The sequence below is a fragment of the Trachurus japonicus genome, chromosome 3 (genome assembly GCF_045865225.1).
Source record: "Trachurus japonicus isolate A0001 chromosome 3, Traja_1.0".
NCBI lineage: Eukaryota > Metazoa > Chordata > Actinopteri > Carangiformes > Carangidae > Trachurus > Trachurus japonicus.
Genome location: NC_140909.1, coordinates 9974107 through 10000728, shown reverse-complemented (window position 1 = coordinate 10000728; position 26622 = coordinate 9974107). Strand labels below are relative to the sequence as shown.

The 26622-nt window shown below is 42.4% G+C and overlaps 2 protein-coding genes across 2 annotated transcripts in view; one reads left to right on the top strand and one right to left on the bottom strand.

The window, feature by feature from the left end:
* vat1l (vesicle amine transport 1-like) overlaps positions 1 to 19150 on the bottom strand; it is a 321886-nt gene extending 302736 nt beyond the window's left edge. Inside the window, exon 1 of the mRNA XM_085760605.1 lies at positions 19143 to 19150. The gene's annotated coding sequence lies outside the window, so the exon portion shown is untranslated. The remainder of the gene's footprint in view (positions 1 to 19142) is intronic.
* On the top strand, positions 1193 to 25809 carry lmo1 (LIM domain only 1). Its single transcript, XM_085760642.1, has 4 exons — positions 1193 to 2179; positions 16095 to 16308; positions 23706 to 23831; positions 25297 to 25809. The coding sequence occupies exons 1-4, from the start codon at positions 2158 to 2160 to the stop codon at positions 25400 to 25402; spliced, it is 468 nt and encodes a 155-aa protein (XP_085616768.1). The 5' UTR covers positions 1193 to 2157; the 3' UTR covers positions 25403 to 25809.
* The last annotated feature ends 813 nt before the right edge of the window (positions 25810 to 26622 follow it).

The following is a 26622-nucleotide window of genomic DNA, read 5'->3' as shown; positions in this document are numbered from 1 at the left end:
CTCACTTTGCTAGAGGTCAGCAAACATACATTCTCGGTCATAAGTCATCAATCTATGTGACCGTGGAGATGAAAAGTCAAGCATGTCAGCCAGGAAGCTGGACAGAGAGGGATCAGCCCATTGATTTCAGGGCCAACCCAATCTCACCACAGCCTGCTGCTGCCCTGAGAACTGAAATTATCCCTATGGGCTATGTACAGTGAGCTTTATACCTTACATTTGTGGTGCATGATCACATTAGCAGGGCCTATTAAAAAGAAAAAAGTGGTTCAACTCAAAATAAATGCTCTTCTATGTGGATGTGGTTATTCTTACCCAATTTAGCTCACCTCCACCCTTGTTTATACAGATTTTATTCTAGTTATACAAAAATAAATCCACACTGATGAGGTAAATAGGATCTAATGCAGATCTAACCGAGCCTGCTCCTGATCTGAGATAGTTTGGGGAGTAATTACTGCGACAATTCTTTATTATTACAACCATTTGGTTACAGGGTATAGCTAATGAAAATGTGCAGAGAGTAGGTTTGCAATATCTGGTGCAAAATGTTAACAGAAGGCAAGGACAGACTGAGCAAGCTCACACCACAGACCGCCTGCTGGCTTGCTGACGAACCAGCATTATTGTAGCTATACCCCACTCCACTCTCCTAAATGGCTAATCTTTGTTGGATCTCACCCTTAATTGGTTAACAGTCTCCGCGGGGCAAGTGAAAGTGGTGCTATTTAAGGCTCCACCATGAAACAGCAACACTTTCATCTTGGCAATAACAGGCAACAATTATATTACCAGATTCGAAACTGAACCTTCTATCTACCCACTAATCAAAAACGCAGCCCATCTGTTGTGCTGTCTCTTTTGAAACTGCAGCCTGTATGATAACTGTGTCTGGACACTAATTAACTGCTAAATAGACCGCAATTAGATGTTATTTCTATTAAATTCTGCAGAAATAAGGTAAAGCAGAAGATACAACAATAAGCGCTTTTTTTTTTAATGTTTACTCCAACTGTACCAGGCACTGATGGAGCAGCATCGCTCTCTCTCAATGTCTCTCTCCATCTCTCTCTCTCTCTCTCTCTCCCTCTCCTCCGTGTGCGTGTGCACGTGCATCAATACAACCTTACGTGCATGCGCACGCGCCGCTCTCTCCTGCTTCTGCTCCTGCTCTCTCTCCATCTCTCTCTCTCTCTATCACGCACATTCAGACTGGCAGGCAGACCAGTCACACACTCACACACACACACACACATATATACACACACACACACACACACACACACACACACACACACACTTTCCCTTAGCTGTGCTTTTGTGTTTTGTCAGAATTAATGAGAAAAGTTCCCTTGCCCTAGGGGTAATTAGTGTCCTTGGAGTTAAATAAGCTAATACTTAGACACCTCTGGCACAAGCAATTATGTTTGTGTATTGAATAATTGATTCAAAGAGGGGGGAAGGGCTGCTAATCAGATCTGAGCATAATGAATTGATTTAATTAACAGGGGAATCCGAGGGGTCTCTGGAAACTGCGCGCATTTATTCAGTAGCAGCAGAGGCGAGCGCGGCACATAAACTGGGAGAGAGGCGGCGTGAGTTTGCTTTTAGCAGTTGTCAGATTTGCAATTGGATTTGTTTGAATATAGTTGCCGTTTCGGAGCAAATGAGAACGAGAAAGAGAGGATATTAACAGCGAGGAGAGCTCAGCCGTTCAGTCTGAGCGTCTGATCCGTCCGTGTGTGCACACTTACAGATAGCCGACACTAGATTTATATCGCTTTTCATTGTTTTGCCTGTTTTTTCTCTCTCTCCTTATTCGCATGGAATTTATCAAAAGCAACCAACGCTGTTTGACGCTATTTATTTGCATTACAGTTCAGTCCGGATACGGAGCTCTCGCCGCGTATATCACCGTATTCCGTGTATGAATTATTATTGATAGGAGAGAGAGGGGGGAAAACGTGCAGACGGTAATTCATCTTTCCAGGGTTTTTTCTTTTTCTTTTTTTTCTTTTTGGTTTTTATCGAGGCTCAGTCTAGTCAGCCGCGCGTTTCAAAGCCATTTCCAGGAGAAGCAGTGAGCAGACCGAGCGGTGCAGCCTGCTGGAGCCGAGGACGGATCGCCCGGGGAAGGACTCCTCGTTCCTCAGGACGATGGTGTTGGACAAGGAAGAGGGTGAGTAACGTCTCCGGCCGTAGGATGCTATAACCTGGGGAGCAACACGAGCCAAACTACTGACATTTTACACGTTAAGTGTTTCCTCCGTCGCCCCGGACCCTGCGCACCCGCAGCCTCCGCTTTGTATTGGCTTTTTTCCCCCTTCAACCCCATTTAATCACGACAGGCTCTGTGTTTCTTTTTCTTTTTTTTCTCTCTTCTCGCAGAAAGAAACCTCCGATCACTGTGGCTTGCTCTCTGTATCTGTACCATGAAGTTGGGGTGGCACTTAACACCAAATAGCCTTCCTCAGACAAACTGCAGTTTTAGTTTGGAGGAGTTGCGTGTTTATTTGGAGCAGATTTGTGTGTATGTGCATGTGTGTGTGTGTGTATATATACTGTATATGTGTGTGTGTGTGTGTGTAGCCCTTTTTTTGGGATGTGTAACCCAGAGTTTGAGGATACTCCACAGACGCTGCAGTGCATGTGGCTCCTCTTTTCCCCCTTTCCTTTCCTCTAAGTGCTTTTTGCGTCTGTGAAGTTCGCGAGGCAGCCTTTGACATCACCACGGGATGGGAGATGACAGCAGAGTGCTTTTAACTTGATTGCAAATTATGGATAGGGGCCGTGCAACGTTCACTCACTTTCCATCCAAACAGGCCTACTTGCATTACTTATCTATTTCAATGTATTTAGGTTAATGGGTGAGGCAATCTAATTAATTTTAATTTAAATCAAACTCGCCTCTAATGAAGTCCCATTTTGGATTTAAACTGATGTTGGGATGTGCCTTGCATTTATCACATTAAGGTCTAAATGGTGCTCAGTGCATATGCATTTAAATACATTTATACAACATTACCATCATGCTCCAATGGAGAGTATACAGTACTAATCTCTTTATGTGACCGGAAACAAAGTTAGCCTCTCATGTTCTCCTCTCTCCTGACACTTCATTGAGGATTGTTTTGCTGACCACCTGCTGACATGCACAACGACAATCTCCACTCACCATAAAGCCCATTTGTTTGTTACTTTGTGCATATTCCTCTTGCACGTTTGAGCTTATCCAGGGCTCTCCTCTGTCTAAAAAGTGATGGATGCATCTGTAACCCATTATTTATGTTTGAAAATGGATATTTCATATCTCTCAGCAGAGCATCCTTTCACTTACACATCTAAAAACCAATAAAAGGATTGGGGCAGAGACATAAATTGGTCTGTCTGGCTGAATCCATGTTGTGCTGCTAATGTACCCAAATTAACTCAACTGTAAATTGTCTCCTTTGGATGTCTGTCTAGCTAAAAGTTCCCTATATGATTCATGATTCAGATTGCTTTTAACAGTTATTGGCTAAGCAATATGGTAAATGTACAAGGTGATGCAAATGGCATTAGTGGGAAAGGATGCACAGGAGCATGTAATGCAGTCAATACTACATTAACTACTGATGCCCAATTACAGAACCAGGGAGAGTGGCTTTTAGGAGCATTAGGACTTGCAGAAAAGCTGAGATCACCTGCTGCTCATTGCCTAAAAGCTTCACCCTTTATTTGCTGGACCCGACCAGCAGCTCCAGCGTTTTGGCCAGGTTGTCAACAGAGCTGCTTGAATCCGGTCTCTTTCGCTGTGGTGCCTCTTAGCGTTTATTGGCTCTAAAGTTATAGGCTTGTCAATTCAACCTTCTTGTCTAATGTATCCACTTAGTGCCTGCACAAGTAAATGTGTGCGTATGAGGAGAGAGAGGGAGGTGTGGGCTGGTGTGTTTTGGGTGGCCACATGAGTGTATGTGTATGATTACTCTCTGTGTCTCTTGATTGATTCGCTATTATGGCTCTGTGTGTGTGTGCGTGCTGCTTTAAGTGTTCATATTTCAGTCCTTATGTGTCCTATAAAAACAGATCATCAGTGTGTCTGGTCTCGCGTTCAAAGGCTGCGATGCTACTTGGCAACAAAGTAATGCTGCTGATCGTTTGGCAGACTGTTTTTGAACTCTGACTTCTCCGAGAGAAGTCTGAAACAATTTGTGCCACATAAGCAATAACCAGAAATGAATCTCTGTGCCCCCCCCTCCCCCCACACACACACACACACACCCCCCATCCTAATCTTAGCTCCATTCAGAAAATCTGCCATTTCTCACAGAGTCAGCCCATTAAGAGTCAAACATTAGTCACAACTTTCATCGTAACTTAATTAGGCTCAAACTAAAAAATAAATAAAGAAGGATGTTAGTTTCATGTTGTTTGTGGGCCATCTTGTACGTCAATCTTCAGGTAATCAACATTTCCTCAGATGATGCAGTCATTAACTCATAATGTGCAGTATCTGGTGAAGCAGTGAGTGTGTTGGCACAGTGGAGGAAGAGGAGGAGGAGGAGGAAGGAGGAGGAGGAGGAGGACTGTGAAAGGAACACAGCCACTGCTCTGTGAAATGACCTAATGTGCAGGTCATAGTTAGTAATGAATAGCAACACATGTACCAAAATATTCTGTGTCAACATTTTTTTATTTCATCCTACGATATGAAGGTTCCAATTTGCGTCTAATTTGAGAGGAAAATGCAACTCAGCCATTTTCTCTCCTCTCTCCTTCGCAACCAACTGCAGGAGAAGAAAGTGGGTCCACACACTGAAGGCTTTTTTTTTTTTGCTGAACATTAACACAACTACAGTATACTCTTCAGAGACCCCAGCAAGCAGAGGGGAAAAATCCTCCAAGCTACTGATAAATTTCTTGGTAACCTTTGCTTGTTAATTTACGACCCTGTTATCATCCTGTCCAGAGAAATTTGTACATTCATAAAGCATGTGATTGAAAAGCAATGCTTCAGATGAAAACAGACTGCTGATCTGTCGGCTGCTGTAATAAAACTTGGGGCTTCAGGCTCCGATTTTTATTTTGAAATAATAAGAATTGCTTCATTCTTTACCGGTGTTACCATGGTAATACTGTCTTGTAGCAATGTTATATTGATTTAGAAAGTGGACAGTAATATTTCTTTTCTGTTATTTGGTTTCTGAGGGTTGATTTCTAATTTCCAGTTGGAGATTACTTTTATATGTTCCTTAAGTCTTTTCACTTTTACAAGGGAATGCAATTTGCTCCCCTGTATTTGCTATTTTCTCAGCTTATTGGTTTGCTCTTACTTCAAAATTAAACTTGCCCATTTCAAATATTGAAATTACGTCTGGTTTTTGTGCTCTGGGCCCTGAACAATATTACAAACACATTGCTTCGTTTGATATTTCTTAAGTCACTTATCTTTCTTTTTTTTATATTTATATATGAAGCTTTATTTCAGGCACCTGGATTGCCTGGGCTGTACTTTTCCAATTTTGTCTTAAACAATTGTCAGGAGACAGTGGTAGTGATGTAAATTGCACTGCACACAATTAACACATAAAAAGGTCCTTTTTCATTAGCATGCACATGACAAAATGGTATCAAAACATGCAGCATGCGCCTGCCTGATATAGGTGTGATAATCACATCCATTCTGCGTTGACACGTAATGTAATTTGCCTCCTCAGTGTTTTGTCCATCCATATTATACCAAAGCTGATCTTTCATTTTAGCAAAGCTCAGGGGAGGGGGGAAAAAAATGAACACAAAATCACATTTATGCCATTTTTCAGCTGAGTGTTTAATTCCGTCTAATCTCTCTCTGATCTTACAAATGCAGAATCCTCATTGGAGACAATTTTGTCTGTCACCACTAAACCTCTAGATCCCTATCAGTCCTGATCGTTTCACATCTACGAGTGCGGGAGATGTATATCATTTTCCATAATCTAAGCGGAATTCAAAGGGACTGAACTGAGACTTAAGAGACACGTGTTAGCGAGCGCACCCACCTGCCTTCTTCGATGTAGATGGCTGAGCTCAGTGTGGCACACAAACTCAATTATGCACTCTTGAGCTGTAAGAGCATCCCCCCTTTTATTATTGCCAGAGGGCCACATGCTTTGCCATGTTATCATACATATTTTTCACAACAAGACCCGGCTGCCACATGCATCACAGGGGAGCAGGGCGGCCGGTCCCTGCTTGAACCTGTTGGAAGCAGGCCTCGCTGCCACTTGTCACTGCAAAAAGCTGACTGTCAAGCTGAAGCTACTGTCGACTGCACTCGTGTTGATGTAGGGGGAGGAAGTATTCATACGCCGATGCTTCTACAAACACACGTGCACACTTCCTGCAACGTCTCATCAGTTTTTCTTCCCCACACAAAGTTATTTATTCACCTGTTTACCTGTCGTGCGCTCTCTGTTCCGACTTGCTCGGCGTTCCCGTGCACCGTGTGAAGTTTATTCTTTGCTTTTCTCCTTTATTCTGTCATCATAGGCTCAGTAAAGGAAGACAGGAGAGATTGGAAAGAGGAATGATGCGCAGTAAAGTTCTTGAGAGGCGCAGATGTTACACTACACAAACTGGTGGTGGAAGTGCCAATGTGCACAAAAGTCTGTTTCACTGAAGAAATCCTGTCATGTTGCACCTGCATGTCACCTGTTGGCAACATAATCACTTTGCCCAGTGAAGTCAGGCACCGTGTGGGCTCATGTGATGCTTTAGGTATTCAAAATACATGATGTCATGCACTATAATGTGCATTATGAGAAAACTACGACATATTCTGCCATAAAGCCTTTATGTTTTTTAATCGCAGCATAAATGTGGCTGAAAAAGCAGAAATTATTTTATAGTAAACATGAATGTTTTGTGTTTATTTAAACTGCACTAATGTCTCTTAATGCTTCCCTTTTTTCTTCTCTTTTCCATTCTGTACTATAAAGATATGGCTTAATGCCTCCTGAAGGAGCGCTGTCAATGAATATTTGTGTAAATAAAAGAAAATTTATATTTTGGGATCTTAAAAATTATGATGTAATAATAAAAAAAAAAAATCAAAACAATATCATGTGCCAACAAGGAACACGCTCTCTGGTGGAAAGATTGTGTAAACTACCTCAAATTTTCTTTGGTGTTTTTTATTGAAATTTTTATGTTTATCATTTAACCCTGAATAATAACACACCATTTATCAGCCTTAGCTCAAGTGGGTCAATTCAGTGTTTGTCACATGGCGGACTTGCTCTTGTGGCGAGGATGAAACTGCCGATAAACAGTGTGTGTGTGTGTGTGGGGTGGGAGGGTGTGTGTTTAGGTACGATAGAAAAAAACCATACGATCAAACTTCTGGTGGAAATCCCTGTTGAGCTGCTGACGTGCAGTCCGATGTTACATTTAAAGGCGGTAACACGTCTGAGAGCAGCAGGTGACAAATTTGCACGTACCTCCACGTGCTTGTAAGTTGTGAAGCAGGTGGTTGGGGTTTTTTTTAATTTTTTTATCAGAGGCACCTGCAGAAACACAATACTGGTGCTATTGTACCAATATAGTTTTTGGAGAAGTCAGCTGTTTGAACTGGCCTGTCGTATTCTCTCCATAGCGAGCACATCACAGTGCCAACAGGAATCCTTGTCGATGCCATATTTCCCCATCTGCCAAAGCCCTGATCATTCTTGGTGTATTTTCATTCGTTCTTGGCCCTGGCCTGTGTGACTGTCGGCTCTGAGGATGGCAGAGCTTGGTCGGTTAGTGAAAGGCACTTTGTTCTTGTGGGGGTGTGAGGTGCAGCACAGCCTCTAGGGGCTGCTAGTGGGGCTTTTTACACATCCAGTCATGGTTTCACTCTATTGTTGCTCCCGTTTGCTGTGTGCTGTATGTTTTCTGCAGGTTGAGTGTAGCTTTGGCCTGAAGTGAGAACTTCCCGATTCTTTGTGTAATCTCAGGCCGAGACATGTCATGGGTTTCCTTTCGCACTTTTTGCCTTCCTCTTATCTGCCTTCACAGTAGAGTGAAGATACTCCTCAGTGTAGTAACACGTGTACTCTTTTACAGCAGTTAACCCGTCAACTCTTGCAATCTTACTGGGCAGCTAGTGTTTTGTAAGCCTGTTTTACTTCAGATTTTTCAGCTTTCACACACATTCACATATAGTACGTATTTCTAACCACAACTACAACGATCTTCACTTCAGCAAAATGTCATGTGCATTTCTCTAGGTTAAAGACAACTGAATTAAAAGCCTCCTCTGAGCTGCTTTTGAGCAGAAGAATTCAAAGAAAAGACTGACGGAGGCTTCACACTCTCTTGAGATATTACAGCTATCTTGTTGGTAAATAGAAAAGGCCTGGGGTGCCTCCTTTTAAATAAGATCCATCTTGCTGAGAACTAATCTCTTATTGGATGACCTTCTCTAAATCAAATTGTAAATAGCTAATTAAAGTCTGTGATTGAAGGGGGGTAGTTCTTTGCTTCTTAAAGCTGCTAGATTACATTTTGGATATTGAAGTCGTTGATTTAATCATTAGCTTAACTATGATGTTTGCGACTGCAAATGGTCACACACATTCCCACTGAACTCATTGCCAACTTCAACTTGCTTCTCAGACCTTAGACCCCCCCCCCCCACACACACACACACCCCAACCCCCCAATCACATCTCTTTTCATTTCATTTTATTTCATATCATTCGACCTGTCTTCTCTGGTTGAATTGCCATTTCATTTTAGCCAGTAGCAAGAATTACTCCTGGAGGAAATAGGGTCAGTCGTTATATTACGAGGTAACATAAAAGTGTTAAAGGAATTCATTAGAAGAAAGCCATCGTCCTTATCAAACATCGGCCAGCGCTGTCTCTGATGTTCCTCTCTTTTGCGCGGCTAAAGGATGAGCTAATGCTACACAAGGCAGCCTAGCTTACCATCCAACATGACATCACACCCAATCACCATGAAGGCCTCTTCCCTAACTGTGCACCCAACCAACTTCCCTCATTATTTACCCCATCAGGTGTGGGAGTGGGTGTTTGAATGACATTAGAGGCCTGTGCTGCCAAATAACTGCCCCCTGTGGGGAATTTGCATTATTCAAGATTAAAGAGCCTCACACAGAGCACCGCAGTATGGTGTTCCTTCTTCCCCTCCATTTTTGACACATCGAGGACCCTGAATGGCACACCTGTCTCCTGGCATATCCTTTGAAATAATAAGTGTGCAGTAATTGCTGGGGAGTGGGGAGGATTTTGTACATCACGTCCTGACCTCATGAGTGACACAAACTTTAGAGGGCTACATTTATTCCTCTCCAAATGCATTTTTAATGTGGACTAAAAAGTGTTTGTGCATTATTCTGTTCCGGATGGCGGAAAGTGTCTGCGACAGGTCTAATGGTTTGATTTTTTTTTTTTTTTCTGCCAAGATTCTTGAAGTGGCAGATAAGATTGTGTCTTCTATCAAAGTGTAAAAGGAATATAGTTTGAGAATAGACAGATTTTTCCTTTATTTAATCTCAAACGCAGACTGGAGAGAAAAAAATCTCTGATCTCACAGCGAGCGTATGAGCGTCGAGGATGAGGATAGATTACAAAGACGTCACTGAGAAATGGTAAAATGGCAGGGTTGCCGGAGCTCAAAACCTCAGACCAACAACAGACAAAGTCCAACAATGCGTCCGCATTTGATTGGCTAGTAGAAATACCAAATCCTCGGCTTCCTCTGCCAACACTCTGACAGTCCTACCTCTTAAAGAGTCCTCACGGGTTTATTTGGGGTAACGCTGCATGATAAAGCCATGAATATTTGTGTCTCTTCTCCTCCTCCTCATTCATCTTATTCCCTCACTCTCATTTTCTTGCACCATCTCTCACTCCTTTTCTGCTGTTGACAGTTTACCTAGCAGAGCTCTAATCTCACCCTACTACTGAGCAACCAAGTGTTGGAACAAGTCGCCTTCTGTAATAATTTGGAAACTCTGCCAGTTTCATGTCTTGAAAAAAAAAAAAAAAAGCAGCAATGAATTTAATTAGAAAGCTGTTGCATATCGCTGTGATACATTTCTTTTAATTAACCCCATGTGAATAAATTAAAAATAATAGGGGGCTGAAAAGTGTGGAAAAAACACCCTAATGAAGTTTTCCGTTAATTGGGATGGAGTCTGCAGCCAAACCACAGTGAGCAGTGAGCACCAGGAGTTAACAATGCCTTCTGTAAGCCTCAGAAAAGGGCCCAGGGCCTTCGTGCTGACTTCAAGTGTAAGAAATGCACCTCTGACGTGATGGAAATGACCGTGGGCTGGGAGAAAAGGCAGTCCTGTTCCAGGCTGCTCTGCTGAGACTCCCCATGCCGCGCTTGAAGCTGGGCCAGTGTTATTGCGGCCCTAATGCGGCTGACTCATTTGGAGCGGATCAGGAGTAATTATGGTAGGGAAAGTGGCTGCCGACCGTGGGGGTCAGGACACTTGTAACATGTGAAAAGAGCAATTATTCCAGGAGACAAAACCCTCCCTTATCCCGGGCAGTGCCAGGGTCAATGCAAGGGACGGCTGGGCTCCGTTTCACCGGGGCTTATTAGCCACAGCAAGCTGCAAAGTTTGAGAGAGTGCATCTTGTTAATGAACAGTCCCCTCCTCATCCGCACCAGCCCTGTCTGCTCTCCCTCCCAAATACTGTGGGTGTTAATTATGTCATAATCATAGCATGCATACAGTCCCAGAAATCACCTCACAGACCCCAGCATTCATACACAACCATCTGGAAATGTAGCATGCCGTACAGTAACATAGAAGCCTCTTACAGTGAACTATAAGGAAAAAAACACAGTCGGTATGAAATGTAATATTGACTTGGGCCTTGTAAGAAACTGCCTAATTTGAGAGAGAGAGAGAAAGAGAGAGGGAGTGTGTGTGTGTGTGTGTGTGTGTGTGTGTGCTTCTTTTCATGAGTGTGTTTGTGTCTTCATGCATATCTTCTCTTTCACTCCTTGCGTATGCTCCAGCTAAGGATGGCAACATGAATCAGTCAGTGAATCGGTTGCCTTTATTGTGCTTATCATTCAGAATACACTCATCAGTCTGCTTTCAACTGGCATGTGTATTCCAGCTGATATTATTACCAGATGTCTTGTATTTTGTCTTGGCAATAGAGAAACGTGTCTATGGGCTCAATTACAGCAATGACGGAAGCTGAATGAAAGAGGCTGATTCATGCGCACAATAGCAGGACATCTGCATGAGATCCCTATTAACCCTGGTGGCAGACACCTTGGCCCAGGGTCAAATTTTATTTGGGACTGCCATGGCCACAGCATTTACAGTGGTGGCTGAAACATAAAAGAGTGGAGCTGAGCTTCTAGAGGTTGTATATATTCAGTACCAACACAGTCATTTCTGATTTTGTCCCATTTTATACGACTAAAGCTATTCTGTTTTTGTCTCTCAATAGCCACCGGAATGGAATGGAATAATATAATATAATATAGCCTAATATAATATAATATAATATAATAATCACATATCAGTTTATGGATTCATCGTAGGCCACTAATGTCTGTCGGATGTCTTGTGCAGGAGTGCTTTGCATAAACAGATGATGATGGTGGCGGTGGCGATGATGACGATGACAAATGCACTTGTTCCAGCTAAATACAATCGTTTGGTAACGTAGTATCTAATTTCCCCGAGCATCCCTGAGTCTGCGTATCCACCACGCTGGTGGCTAACACTCTTATTTGTTGCAGCTGGGAGGTGGAATTATAGGGGCCCCTGAGCCGAGGCCCACCCAGGGTCAGCTTCCACCTTCCTTGAAAGCCCCCCCCCCCCACTATGTGTCAGGGAGGCTGAGTGACTCTCGTAAAGATCCTTTACCTCCCCATCAGCCGGCAAAGTCTGCATCACCCTGTGGCGTCGGTGCTTTTAATTGATCACAAGATGTTTGACAAAACACAGAATCAGATGTAACTATCACTGCTGCCATTAGGGCTGAGTGTCTGAGAGAGCAGCTGCTCCGCTGAGACCGTGTGAGTGGTGAGAAGTGAAGGTTACCAGGAACCTGTGAGTTAATTCACTTTCTGTTATCTTGTCTGGACATGAAACTACAACTGAAAGAGTTAAGTTAATAAACCTGTTAGTTGATCAACATTAAAAATGAGTGGGCAACTATCTTCATTAATAATTGATTATTCAGTTCAATCATTGATGAAGCAAACAATTACTGTCTGCAGTTTCTCAGATTTTGTTTTGGTCAAACAACAAGCAATTAGACGATGGCACCTTATGGACTAGCTGTAATAACTAGTCAATTAATCAATTATGAATTATTATTTTCCTCTGCCTTTGCTTCACAGCATCTGATTAAAAGACATTAACCAATCGTCTTTGAGTCCACCTGAAATAACACATCATGGAGATGGATGAAGGATTCATAGTACAGTATACATTACATTACTGTAGGCAGTTTCATATCAAAGCACCTGCACACTTTCTTTTTTTTTTTTTTTCTTTTCTTGTTAATCAAAGATTTTACTGATAATGATTGTGAAAAAAACGGTCTGGTGCAAATCATCTTTCTTTTCACACACTCCTGTCTGGTCTGAGGAAATGTGGGTCTATGTGATAATTGTATTTTTCTACTTTCAAACCTTTCCTTGAGTGCTCCAAACAGCGTATTTTCCTTTAAAACCTTAAATATATCAAAAAGGTTAGCAGACTGATGTGATTTTTTTTGATAGCTGTAAAAACGGAAGTCTAAATGGGGTAACATAGAAATCGGATGCTATCTCTATAATGGAAAATACATGCTCTGACAGACTGCTTGGGCAGAGAAAAACTAACTGTACATATTCTTGAAAGATACAATCTTAAAGAAAGTAGATGGATGGAAGAAGGGAGAGATGACAGGCCTTTACACACAGTACTAATGGCAAATTAAATTCCCTCTCAGGAAGGATATTTGGCAGGGCAAGTGCTGTCTCTCCACTTTGAGGGGTAAAATGCATCCCTTGTTGGAGAATGAATTGTGATGTGGAGAGGCATGCTTTTGGTGACATCAAATGACACTGGAAGGTCAGTGGCACTTGTATCTGTTAAATGGATTGGATTAAGTGGAGGCTGCCTCCTAGTCTGCAGCTTCCTTTCATAATGCAGCTTTTCTTTCTGGGAGGTGGCAAGCATGGGAGGTTCTGTTGTACACCACAGTTTCACAGAGCGCCGGGAGTGGTGACAGGTGCAAGAAAATGTCTCATGGCATTATGGGAATTGAAAAGACATTTACTTTACACACTCATTTTTTTTCTGTCACTGCTCTTTGTTTAGTAGGTTTGAGCTAGTGCTTGCTACACTACTATTAAAGCTGTTTTCCGGGCTGCTTTGGTAGAAGACATCAAACCCATGTTTGTTCCCTGCAGTGGCTTCAAGAAAAAGGCATCAGTTGAATGTGAGTACTGGCAGACATTAGGCATTTCCTCCATTGAGACGTCTCTTCGAGTCAGGCCTGAAGGACTGGGGGACTATGCATGAAGACGTGAACGTCAGAGTCGCACTAAGACAAAGAGCGTTGTCACTCTGATGATGCTGAGCGGGGTTTTTTGACCAAACGGTGCAGCCAATAGAGAGGGCGAGCAGCGTACAGTGACTTAAGAAGAGGTTAAGCATTGGCCTTCTCAAACGTGATGTAAAACACACCACGTGATATGTTGTATGAGCTGTGTGGCGGCTGGGTGGTGGTCTCAACCAATTAGGAGTAGTTCTCCGGAGGTGGAGGAACGACCTTTTTGTATAATTAGTTCTCTTATTTAAAGCAAAGATTTTGAGTAGAATAACTAATTAGGTGTCATAAAAGGCAAATTAAAGATTTTTGTGATCCCCGAGGGAATTGCAGCAACTCCTTCCTTTTTTCTTTGCACAAGAACACACATTCACACACGTGTACACAGAAACACGCACACACTCACTAACACACACGCAGGCATTTTCTCTCTCCTCATTAAGACTGTTTTTAGTTCTGTAGAAACCTGTCAGGCGAGAACTGTTGGCATACCTGCAGAGAGCTCCCCTAACAAGCCATGAAATGCAGGTAGAAGAGTCCGCCCTTATCCAGTGTGGCTTGAATTTGAAGCTTTTTAGCTTCATTTACACTGAACATTGGTATTTATAGCAGGTTTTGTGATCCTAATGTGCCAGCTTCAAGGGGCCTGTTTTGAGGAGGGAGGGAGGGAGGGGAGGGAGCTGCAGGGCAGGCAGAACACTAATTGATGGCTCCCATCACCAGCACTGGACCAATTAGCCTCTCCTTTCCACTTCTGATAAAGAAATAAGACGGCTCAACACCACCGGAGCACTTACTGACATATAAACCAAAGCCATAAATTTGACTAACAAGCTCTCCTATTTCTTTCACCTCTTTTTTAAAAGGGGAAATGCTAATTATATTACATTCATAGCATTATTGATGTGTGGATGGCCAAAAATTGCAGAGCAAATCTGGATCCAATAACGTTACTCTGTGAGTGAATTTGTGCAGATGTGTGTGCATGCTCATGTGAGAGAGACAAGGAAAAAAAATGCTTTTGCTATTCCAAAGAAGGGGCTTTGAAAAGCGGTGTAAGGTTTTTATGAAAGAGAACGAACTTGACAGGCTTAGCCGAGAAAAACAGTGCACAGAGTGAAGCAGTCCCTTGTTACCAGCTGAGGTTGTGTTTATCACTGAGAAAACCACAGAAGTTACAGTCAAGCAGCAGATCTAACTGCAGAATGACCCCATTCACACTTAACGTTACACTGTCGCAATTGTGCGTCGGGCCACCTCTAAAGAAATGAAAATAAAGATTTTCTCTGGTCTGGACAAAATGTACCAATGTGCAAGTGCAACGGTAAATCTGTGACATTTCATATATAACAAAGTAGACATAAGTCTCAAATGGGCCTTTAGAGATACCCGCACATACAAATGCAGGTCCAGCCCCCCCGTGATGCAGAGTGTCCAGTCGCCTTTTTTTTTTTTTGGGAGAGAGAGAGAGAAATGTGTTTTGAAAGTAGAGTGGCAAGTGGCGTCCACTGTGTGTTCTTTTAGACAGATCAATAGCTCAGTGTGTGAGAGAGTGTCTTAAGAGCTGTTGTCTTGTGCTTTCAGCTGTGGCAGACCTGTTAGTGCTACAGAGGGGAGCTGCGCGCCCCTGCCTCTGTACCAGCAGTGGCCTGAGGGGGGCTTTTAGTCCAAACACAAATGTCAACCACACATAGACTATTAGTGTTTAGTGCAGTTATTAAATGGACTTTATTTGTCCTTTAGGAGGCTAAAAGGCGCACTTAAAGGGGACCTGCGTGACAGCAGGGCAATTTGCGAGTTTGGTAACTTAGGCTCGCTCGTTGCAGACACATGAGTACAGATAAGTGTAAAAGGAGGAAAGGCTGTAATGCTCTGAGCAGGGAACACTGGGTGTGTGTTTGTGGTTTGTGTGCGCACCACTGTCTGTGTGTGTGTGTGTTAGTAAGCCAGTGCATGTGTGTGTGTGTGTGTATGAAACACAGCGAGTGAGTGTATGCTAAAAGGCACTTAGGCCATAACATATCTCACTGGGGTCTGGTAGCAACGTTTTTGTGGTCAGAGGCTTTTTAAAAGGTTAATGTTAATCTATACCAAACAAAGCCCATGAGGAGCTTTTACAGCTGTGGACAGTTGAGTGAAATGTGCTTTGATGAAATGGTAGGTAACTAACATACAACACAGCTCGCTGTAAATACCACAGAAAGCAAAATAAACATTGCCTTTCATCCTCGCGCTATACGAGACGTAACCCCCCCCACTCTGAAGCCTGCTGCAAGTGATCATGTAACTTTTGTATTACAGCATGTTCTTAGTGGAACAAGTAAGTCAGAGCTTTGTCGTCCAATGTGACCCGTGTGCCTATCTACATGGAAGAATGTTTTCTTTAATGCATATGAAGCAGGTAGGCAGTGTGCTGTGGCCGCGCGCAAGGCCAGGCTTAGACGCCTCGAGAAGCAGCCGGCTTATCAAAAAGAGAACATGAAAAGTCACTCGTGTTCCTGGGCCGTAAATCACGCATGGCTGTTTGTCTCCTTATCACTACAGGTGTGCCGATGCTCTCCGTCCAGCCCAAAGGGAAACAGAAGGGGTGTGCTGGCTGCAATCGCAAGATTAAAGACCGCTACCTGCTCAAGGCCCTGGACAAATACTGGCATGAGGACTGTCTCAAATGTGCCTGCTGTGACTGCCGCCTGGGGGAGGTGGGCTCCACCCTCTACACGAAAGCCAACCTCATCCTCTGTCGCAGGGACTACCTGAGGCAAGAAAAGACACACAATCACCTCTCTCTCTCCACTCATAACAAAAACACAAAAGCCGCGCCACAACCGAGAGCTATGACATGAAGGGATCACAAAGGTGTTTTCCATCCTCCTAATGGTGTTTGCTTTGGTTTCTCAGTGTGCTTTTCCCGCGTCACAGAAATCTCAATCAATTTAAATTGCCAAAGATTCCTCCAATGTTGTAATTATATCGTAGCAAAAGCCAATGTGTAGTGGTTTCCTGTAGAGCAGGCATCCAGTAGTGCAAATACCGCAAGCAGAAATAAAGACATTCTGGGGCATTTTTTGGAGATGCCCATCTTATTTGTGAAACATGCATGATAAATACTATACACAATAAAAGTATAAAAGTCAGCAGTGGTTGCCATTTATAAAAGAAAACATCTGTAATAGTCAATCTGGTTCTGTTTCTGGTGCTACTGATTGTTTTCTATCAATCTTTCATTAAACTATTGATTATAAAGCACTAATAGATACGTATATGCTGTCAAACAGATACAGGTGCATCACACCTATAAGGATCAATGTACCTCAACAAGAGCATCTACAAAAGTAGAACCAGCATCAGAAACCAAGTCAAACAGTCTCAGTGTCATCGCGACCGTAAATGATTCATCTCATTAAATGTTACATGCACCACTATGTTTTTATGTTTGTCAGTGTCGTATTTCTTCAGTGTTTCTGTTGGTCCGCTGAACCACATGGAGTTTAAACCCACAGTGTGTGTGTTTGTCGTATCTGTGTCCTCTCCACGTTATTTTCATCCTCCTCTCTCTGTCGACATGAGCACAGGGGACTTCTGTCATGGAGGAGACGGGCTTTCAGTCGTAGCAGCTCTGTAAGGCTGTGAGAAACCTCCAGGCAGGCTTGTTGCTTCACCAGTGTTCACTAGTGTCTTTAGCTCTGCCCCCACCAACCCCCTACCCCCCACCGGCCCCCCAGCTCCCTTCAGATGCCCCTGCCATCTGCTTGTTAAATTAAACATGACCATTTCCAAGGCGTTAAGTCACATTCCCAATGTGGTCCTCCCATTTATCTGAGCGGGTATCCCTCTGGGGCCAACTTAGGGATGCCGGTGCCCTAGGCCCCTCCCCACCAATACTCCCAGTGCTGCACTGCCAGCCCCCCACCCCCACCCTCACCGACCCCCCTCTCCCTTTCTCCATTCTCCTCCTGTCTACTTATCTGTCAGCTCCCTGACATCTCCAGCTCGCTGCTACCCACTTAGGTCTGGTCAGTTTATTATTCAAAGTTGAGAGAAGTAGAGATTCAAAAGGAGCAACCTATATTCAAACAAAACTCCTGAGGAGAGAAAACAACTTGGTTTTCATCTTACCTCACTCATGGATCTCCATGACATTTCACTTTCATCTCAGCTCTTCCTGTGACCTGGAAGAAGCCCACAGCCCACTTGAGAGGCGCTTAGGGACGTTACATAGAGATAGGCCATTACCATCCATCAGTTCCCACCTACAGTTAATGCTTTTAAGATGCAGTGAGAGGTCCACTAAGACCTGATGTTGCCCCCAGAAGGGGCAGATGGTGCAGATGAGGTAATAATAAATGGGCAAATGACCAAGAGAAGGCAAAAATGATGAAGCTGAGAGTTTCACTTGGTAAAATACATCTGCTGAAAGGACAGCAACCCCCAACCCCCAAAGACGTAAGTGCCTAACTGGCACAGTGAAGGGAGAAGGAAAAGCTTTCTCGCACATTAGGCCGGTAAGATGTAGAGGTCAGAGAAGAGAATGACATATGAAATCAAGAGTTAGGAGGAATACGAAAATAAGAATAAAAAGGAAAGAGGAGGAGAGAGCTTTCTGTGCTCCTCTGTTGCCCCGGATTGCCTAATGAAATCCATCCCACTCGCCTGCTCTTCAGCCTGCGACAAATGCAGAACACTTAATGGCTAGAGATGCTTGAGATGAATTCTATTATGGAACAAATTAAAAACCTTGCCTTGCTTATAGAGAAGAGGCAGTTTGAGAGAGCAGAGTATTTGAAAGTAGGTGATGCAGTCTCCATCCGGTGCCAGTTTCCCTTTCATTCCTTCCTTTCTGTGTACTAAGACGAAGGCTCCTCTCACCTGCAGTAATGAAGTTAAATCTGTGCACTGAATTAGCCTCCTGCACTTCATTAAAGACAAGCGGGTGGATCAAACACACTTTGGTTATTTCCCAGGGTTTGGATCCCTGCCATGCTCATATTAATTATTATAGGAGCTCCATCTGTGATTGTCCTTCAGTGGCATTAGCAACTTATTGAATGCACTCACGCTTTCCTGAATCTTACACTTCAACACACACACATACACACACACACACAAACACTAAAATGCACACACACCTCAGCCAATGTCCTCCTCTGCCCTCCAAAGCAGTGCACCAACAAAAAATTCAGTTTCTAATCTCTTTGACGTTCAGTTCACTGTATCAAGAGTGTTTTTTGAACAACTTGGCCACACTCTTTCATTATAAACTGGAATAATAGATTAATTAGGCATTTCCTTTATGTCCAATGCCCAGGATCATACGACTTCACCAGAGGGCTGACAATCTAGTCATGGTGTGATCATCAGGACTTGAAGCCTGAAATCATTTAATCTTCTATTTCATATATTAGAGAGGACATAATAGTCATCCACTTATCAAAATGGGGTATAATTAACTGTAAGAGGAAAACGTTTTAAAGATAATGAACATTATAAGTTATCCACAAACTGGCGGAATAGCAGGGGAAGATGATAGCTCCATCTGGATGTGACTGTTTTTCAAATCCGTCTTCTTCTCCGTACGACTTAACCAAGTAAAACAACCGCTCTCCTCCCATGATAGTTGCTCTTCCTCTCTGGGCAAGATAGATCTGAACAGAAAGGTTTACACTTTCAAAAAGACACAACTGCTGGGGAAGGTCAGACCATGCAATGCATGCATTAACAGCTTTCCCTTTTATGAAATCTGACAAACCCTGCGCAGGAAAGGGAAGTCTCGAAGAGCTCAGAGAACAGGTAGAGAAACTTCAAGAGCCACAGCCCAATCTGAGGAAAGCAACACAGAGAGGCAGATGATGCACCGAAGGAGCTTTAAGGGTTTGAAAGTAGCAAAGTAGCAAGTTGAAAGCACTAAAGAATGCCCTCTTTTCTCTAAAGACCCGTTGTAATAACTCAATAACACAGGAAGGAGAGCTGAGCTTCTTTACACTCCTGCCATCCAGCTCTACCCCCAACAACCCGCATCTAGTTTGTAGCTGTTAAATAGGACCTCTTTTTAAAGGAGACCAACCAGAGTACTGTGTTGTGTTGGAGACTGGTGGAGGCAGAGAGGAGATGCATGTTATCGTAAATATTATTTCAAGACTTCAGAGCCAGCTATGAATGATTTATAACTGGAGAGGAAAGAAGCTGAACTAAAATAACTGTTGGTTGGATAAAATACGACATAACTAGTTGTTACTTTGTGCTTAGAAATGATAAGTGACATTTTTACTGTACCACTATAGTTGCTATAATAGTTGTAGCCCCGCTAACTATTAGTTGGAATAAAAGGGTCATATAATACCTGAACACAGATGATGACATTTCAAAGTTCCTGAACACACGTGCTCATAAAGTAAATATCCTGCCTGCTTTCACTTTATACAACATTATCCCGTTCAGAAATCCATGCCAGACTGTCTTACAGGTTGTGGGGAGCAATCCAAATCAGCACTCCTAACCCTCTTAATCCACTTAAATGAACCACAGAAGCGTCTTTTCTAAAAATAAGACTTTTTTTGTGCTTCAAACTTTCGCTGCAACGCTGCTGATGATTGATCGACAAAACCTGACAGACTGAACCTGCGAAGAATACTCTCATATTTTCCAGAAACTCACCATTCACACTCTTATTTAAATAGAAATGCTGAAAAAAACTGTGTTAGTGTTGAATTTTTTTTTTTATACTTTCCTTTTGAGAATATTGATTTATTTAATCCAAATGACCAGGGAAATTGAAGTGCATGAGCCACTGCACTCCTACAATACAGGACATGTGTCAGAACAATACGTGGGAATTCTGCAGAAAATAGTCTATTCAAACAAAAAAAAAAACTATTGTAAATGAAATGAATTAATGTTTTCAAAGGTAATCCTTTGAAGGCACTGTTTCAGTGCTATGAAGCGTGTGGATTTTCAAGGGAAGAAAAAAAAAGACTGTAGCAGCTTCGTTAACATAGTTTTCCACTCTGCACATAAACTATGTGCTGTGCTGTGTTGCATGTGCTTGGTTTTCTTTTCTTTTATTTGCAGAATCTTTGTTTACAGTCTAGTAAAACAAAATCTTCCTGGGCTACTCGGCTATCCCGATGCTTCTGCTTTTGCAGACGACATGAGCTCTACTCATGTTCTAATCAGAGCCTTGTCAGTCTATTCATGTGCGGGCTCCTGCTTCGACTGGACAGAAATGTGCCAAATCTATTTCACTTTGTGGCGTACTGTATATCTCTTCGTTTTTGTGGTAATATGTTGCATCCTCTCAGCTGACATCTAATCCCTTATAATATGCTTCTTGATCATGTTTTGGTGCGAAACACTCGTTGCTTACTATATGCAGCGCCCTTCAGCTGTTACTCATGAGACCACTGCAGCGGGCGGTTCAACTCCGGTTGCTTTTAGCTTTGCAGGAGCAGTAGAAGAGAAGAGTGTAATGTGTTTGAACAGTTCTCTCAGGCTGTAATCTCCTCTTAGCACGAGGAGCTCAATTAAGCCGTATGTTGATGCCACGTTATAACCCAGACACATCAATTGATGGCTGAAGAACTGTGTGAGTGGAACACAGCCATATCCAATGCACTTTCTTACATTTCAGCTCTTCGTGTTACGGCGAGGATAGAACTTTTCTTTTGATGTAGAAGTGGAGCCTTTCATGATTTGAAGATGATTTAGAGCGACTGGTGTCAGTTAGCATGCAACAGTATGGTAGCTTCATTCAGCTTTACTGTACTTCCACCATGAGGAAGCCTGGTCCATTTTGTGCTATTAGCAGAAAGCCTCCATCCCATGTTTGGGTAGATAATCCAGAGTACCATCAAGATACTAAAACCGCAGCACATATTAAGTACTTGATTGGACTTTGAGATAGTTATTTCCTAAAATGTGGAATAAATGTGGAAAAATATAGAAATTGAATGAGTAGTTTTTAAAACTGGTATTATACTACTTTAAGATACACCTCTTCCCTCTCCCAAATAGTCAGCAATATCCATTTTTCAGTAGTCAAGTAGTGTTATATTTATTTTCAGCGGTAGTCAATCAAAAGCCCCTGTTTTTCTGGTGAGCGAGTAAAGATTAAAGTACTGTAAACGTAGAGTAGCTCAGGCTGCATATGTAAACAGCTCTGCAAAAAACTATTCATGTGTCACAATACGCAGGGAAGAGGTTATACACACAATATCTGGATTGCCGGTTTGTAGGAAACATGCTGAAAAAAACATAACTGAAAGGTGTAAAAAAAAAAAAGAAAAGAAAAGAAAAAAAAACCTCGGCAGAGATGTTGCACCTCTTTGAATGAAGGTAGAACTTAGTGTCGGTATCAAGCTGGGCTTCCCCACCAGGTGTTTTCACAACCTGTATGTATCAAGTGAGCACCATGTCCGCAGCACAGCGGGGTGTAATGGAGATGGGTTAGAATAATCCCACAAGCTGTTATAGGTCTGTGCACGTCAAGTCTCTTTAAGTGACCGGGTCTCTGTAGGCGCCTTTAAAGCCCCCGGTTCCCTGAGGGAGAGAGAACGACATCACCGTGTGACCCTTTGGTACAGGAGAGTTGAAACCTAGGGAGTCCCTGCCACTTCGTTGTACTGCATGATGACCCACGTGAGGTTCGTGTCCAATAGGAAAGACCTATTGAGTGAATAGTAAACAAAAGGGAAGAGAATTAATTTTCATTTCATATGAATTTGCTTCCTAGAAAACTGATCTTTTATAGATGTAGGACTGGTAACAAGGTCGGTTCTCCGTAGCACTCACATTTGGTCCATTTTTTGGATCAATACCGAATGTGTGAGAATTGTTTAGATTTTCGGATAAGCAGAGAAAAAACACAAGTTGTTTGTGTAACAGAGCTCTCTGTGGGTGGCAGATGTCTACTGTATGAGAACATGCAGTTTTCTCTCCCTTTTTTTATTGAAACAGTAACCAGTTGTAACAATGTCTCTGTTTAACACCCTGTGAATCCCTCTCATGGAACATAACAGCCTTTCTCCCTCTGTTTCTGTCTCTCCTGCTCCTCTGGGGCAGTGGCCCCTAATTAGAAGCAGTGCTGCTGGATAGACGTTTTCTTTAACAAGGTGAAAGCAACTGAATGGGACTAGCATAAACGAGGCAGAATATCAACACGGTGATTCCTCTGTCTGAGCCCTACAAGTTTGGGGAAAAAGTGTTTAACATACTGTTGGAATGGCAATCTACTGTTGCTTTATCCCCTCTTGCGAAGCTGTGAAACGGTCCTTTTCCTGCCGCAGAATATATAAATCTATCTGTGCTTCAGAATCTCCAAATTAAACATAGAGGCAGGCGCTTGGAAAATGAAAATGTAAATCTGACTGGGAAAAAGCGTTTGAGTTTCCTTTGCTTTGAGGAGAGAGCTGGAGATCTACACCAGTGCCTCCTTGCTCTGTTTGTGACCTTTATCATTTGGCTCTTATCTAATAAGCCTAAACAAGCAGCGAGGTTTGAGCGGTGAATATGTTCAGCAGTAAAACATTTAGTTAACTCTTCAAGGCTACATCTCACCATCATTGTCTCAGGCTCCTTGTTTGAATGGAAAAGGGAAGATGGAGAAAGAGAGAGGAGGGATTGAGCCTGAATCCTTGTAGCAGAAATCTGTTTGAAGTCATGACTACATCATAGAACGCAGCCCCTTGTGTGTAAAAAAAAAAAAAAAAAATCCAGCTGGCTTAGGTTGGAGATACAGTAGGCTCATTAAGTGTTTTAGTTTTGAAAGAAGAAAACTTTCAACTGCTCAAATGCTTTGTCTCAGACCTGTTTTCATTGCTTTTGCAACGGGCAAGGGGAGAAATTCTTTGAAGAAGGAGATTAAAACCATGTGATCGTTTTAATTAGATCATTAGTCAAGAATTAAGATCTATGTTTGTAACTCGCATTAACAAAAAATACCAAGTGCGTGCCAAGACAGATTTGTGCACTGAATTCAACGTATTTCCATTTTGTCCTGTTTTTCCATTCCATTGCAGCATTTTCATTTATTTTTTTCTTCTTCCTGTTTTTTTTTTTTTTTTTGCTATTGTTCTTGCTGTCAGTACGTTTTTGTTTGCTCTTTTATTACATCAAGGTAAAGGGAAGGTGGGTTAATCTCTGTCTGTGCTCTCTGTCTTTCAGGCTCTTTGGTACAACGGGGAACTGTGCAGCCTGCAGTAAACTGATCCCAGCCTTTGAAATGGTGATGAGAGCCAGAGATAATGTTTACCATTTGGACTGTTTTGCCTGTCAGCTTTGTAACCAGAGGTAAGACTGAGGATCATAACTGCACAACAACATTGCCTTTTTATTCTAAATTATATATACAGTATATATAAATGGAGTGTTAAGATGGACAGTGGCTTAAATATTGGGAGGTGTTGAAAAACCTCAGTGGCGCGACAGATATTTTATTATTACATCACTATGGACCATAGTTAGTAAGCCTGAGGGGGAAAAAAGTAGATTGTCGTTGTCTTCCTGTTGTTAGACTAAAAGATTTCTGTGCTGCATTTGTAATGCCTTGCTAATTATTTTCTATTGTGACACACTGCCAGCAGCTTTGTCCTTGTTTGTGGCTGGATCTGTAAATCTTTTAAGCCGTGGGGGTGTAAAATTAGCCGTTATGAGGTATAGGAGCTACAAAAACAATAAAAAGTCCTCCAGGGGGGGTGTTGCTGCATAAGGGAAGCACGGACCTACACAGGTGTGAAATGGTGTTTCCGTAGTGATAGAAACTATTATGAAATTGGGGTGAGCACAAAGCCTATGCTATGATGTGCATAGAATATGACATACCCAAATATTGCTTTTCCCCATTAATACACTGTCAGTAATGGCAGCACTCTGGAAGCAGAGCGTCCTTTGCATGCTTGTCAGGGGTGCTCTGACCCTGTTCTTCCACACAGCACAAGCCCATTAACCTTCTGCAGGCCAGATTCAGTTACCATAGTGAACACCTGCTGTAAGGGAATTATGACTGCAGTCTCTCTTCTCCGCTGGCAGACATGAAGCCAGGCCTCATCTGGCACAGCATTGGCCATGGCCGTGACTGTTTTACCAGTCTGGCACATTACGAAAGCCAAGCTATGCTCGACTATATTCTTATCTCCACTCCCCTTCAGTCACATTATGAAGCCGTCTGTACTGTGTCACACAAACAAACAGCAGCGTAGAGAAGAACATCAGTAGGGCAGGCCGCCGCTATGTGTTATTTTCCCTCTTCAATTGACTCTGAGACTTTAGAGGAAAAATATTCTCGAGCACTGGAACCAAACTGGTGTGTGAAAAGCTAACCCTGTGGCAGGAGTTTCCTTGGAAACTCTTGTGGTGCCAGCACTTTTTTTTTTTTTTTTTGCCAGGCCGAGGAGAGCTGACCTGCCTTTCATTGAGCGCCAGTGCTCGTGTCTGCTTGCTTTGAAAAGATCGGATTTTTAATCAACATTCATTTGAAGCCACACATTTATGATGACCATCAAAAACAGGCTTTGAATCAGACGAGGCGCGGTGTCAGGGTGCGTTAGGTAAACTGTCTTGAGCCAAATGTGTGCAATCAAACAAAATCATCATTACCGTCTGATCTTAAATGCTACGCTTTCACTGCCAGAGCAGAGTGGAGTCAGCCAGTCAACACACACACACATAAACACACACCACTTCCTGATGCCAACAGTGATGGTCTTTGTGTTTTTTAACAACACTTTTGCCTTTGTTTGTGTTTCTCTGCCAACAGGTTTTGCGTTGGGGACAAGTTTTTCCTTAAAAACAACATGATTTTGTGTCAAATGGACTATGAGGAGGGCCAGCTGAATGGGAGCTTTGAGACACAGGTTCAATAGTTGGACCCTGGTGGCAGCAACAGTCGGCTCCACACTTTACACACGAGATGGATGTTCTGCTGCACTTGGAAAAAGACAAGCGTCTGTCTGCTTGCCTGCAATACTTTTTAAGACCCCTTTATCAGTCCCTAAGGACTCTATTGTAAATGTTTAACTTTTTGCCCCTCCCACACCCCAACACTGAGCAGTTACAAATTTTGATGTACAGTTGTGCCTGCTTAGCTGAGCACTGTATTGCTTGTATGTTTTTGTGAGATTTATTTCAGGTTTGTTTTCTTTTCCTTTTAGAAATGGTTCATTGGAGGGTATGTACAGTCTGTTTTCTCTGTATATATAAACTGGAACATTTATTTTATGAAATGTAATGCAATTTTATTACTAGTGTGAATTAAAGATTCTTAAATGTTCATAGTGAGTTTTTTTCTCTTGTACCAAAACCAAAGTTTGTTGTTGGAGGAAGTTGGGCCCATGTGTTGATATGTAATCATGTCTCCAAAAACTGCAATGCTATAAAAAGCCTTGCAGGAGAAAAAAAATATATTTGAACTCCTTCTTTAAAACGTGATGCAACAAAACAAGTTTTATTACATTTTGCAGAGTTCTGATGGAATTAGAAATGCTGTTTAAAATGAACTAAATAAGATTTTATTTGGAATAAAAGAATGCTTCTCCAAACTGTTGTTGTTGTGAACGTGCAGGTGTCATGAAAGGGAGTCGAGTCGAGCCGAGCTGCTCTCTGTGATTCACGCTTCACTAATTGCCATCTGATTATGAGGGATTGAGAGGGTGAATTGGCCTGGAAATGAAATGCAACAGCAAATAAATTAGAGAGAAAATAAATGCTCATTGAGTTTGAACTCATTCAGACTCATCAGCAGAGACAGAGGTGCGGAGCTGTATTAAAAAGTACTTTTCCCAGAAGACTCTCTTAATGGAGTTGTGTGACAGTGTCTGTTTATCTGATGAGGTCCTAATCTGAAACACACACACACACACACACCAAGAGCCAACACTATACCAAGTCTTGTGGAGCTGTCAAATATTCATCTGATTCCTCAAGTGATAATTCCTGTCAATTGCTTTGCTTATTACATTTATTACAAGTTTGAATAATCGAGTAAATCACTTTACTTTGATACTGGCAACTATTACTACAGTATATAAAAAAAATATACAGAGTAAAAGGATTATTTGGTGCAAATAACATAATAAACAGCTAT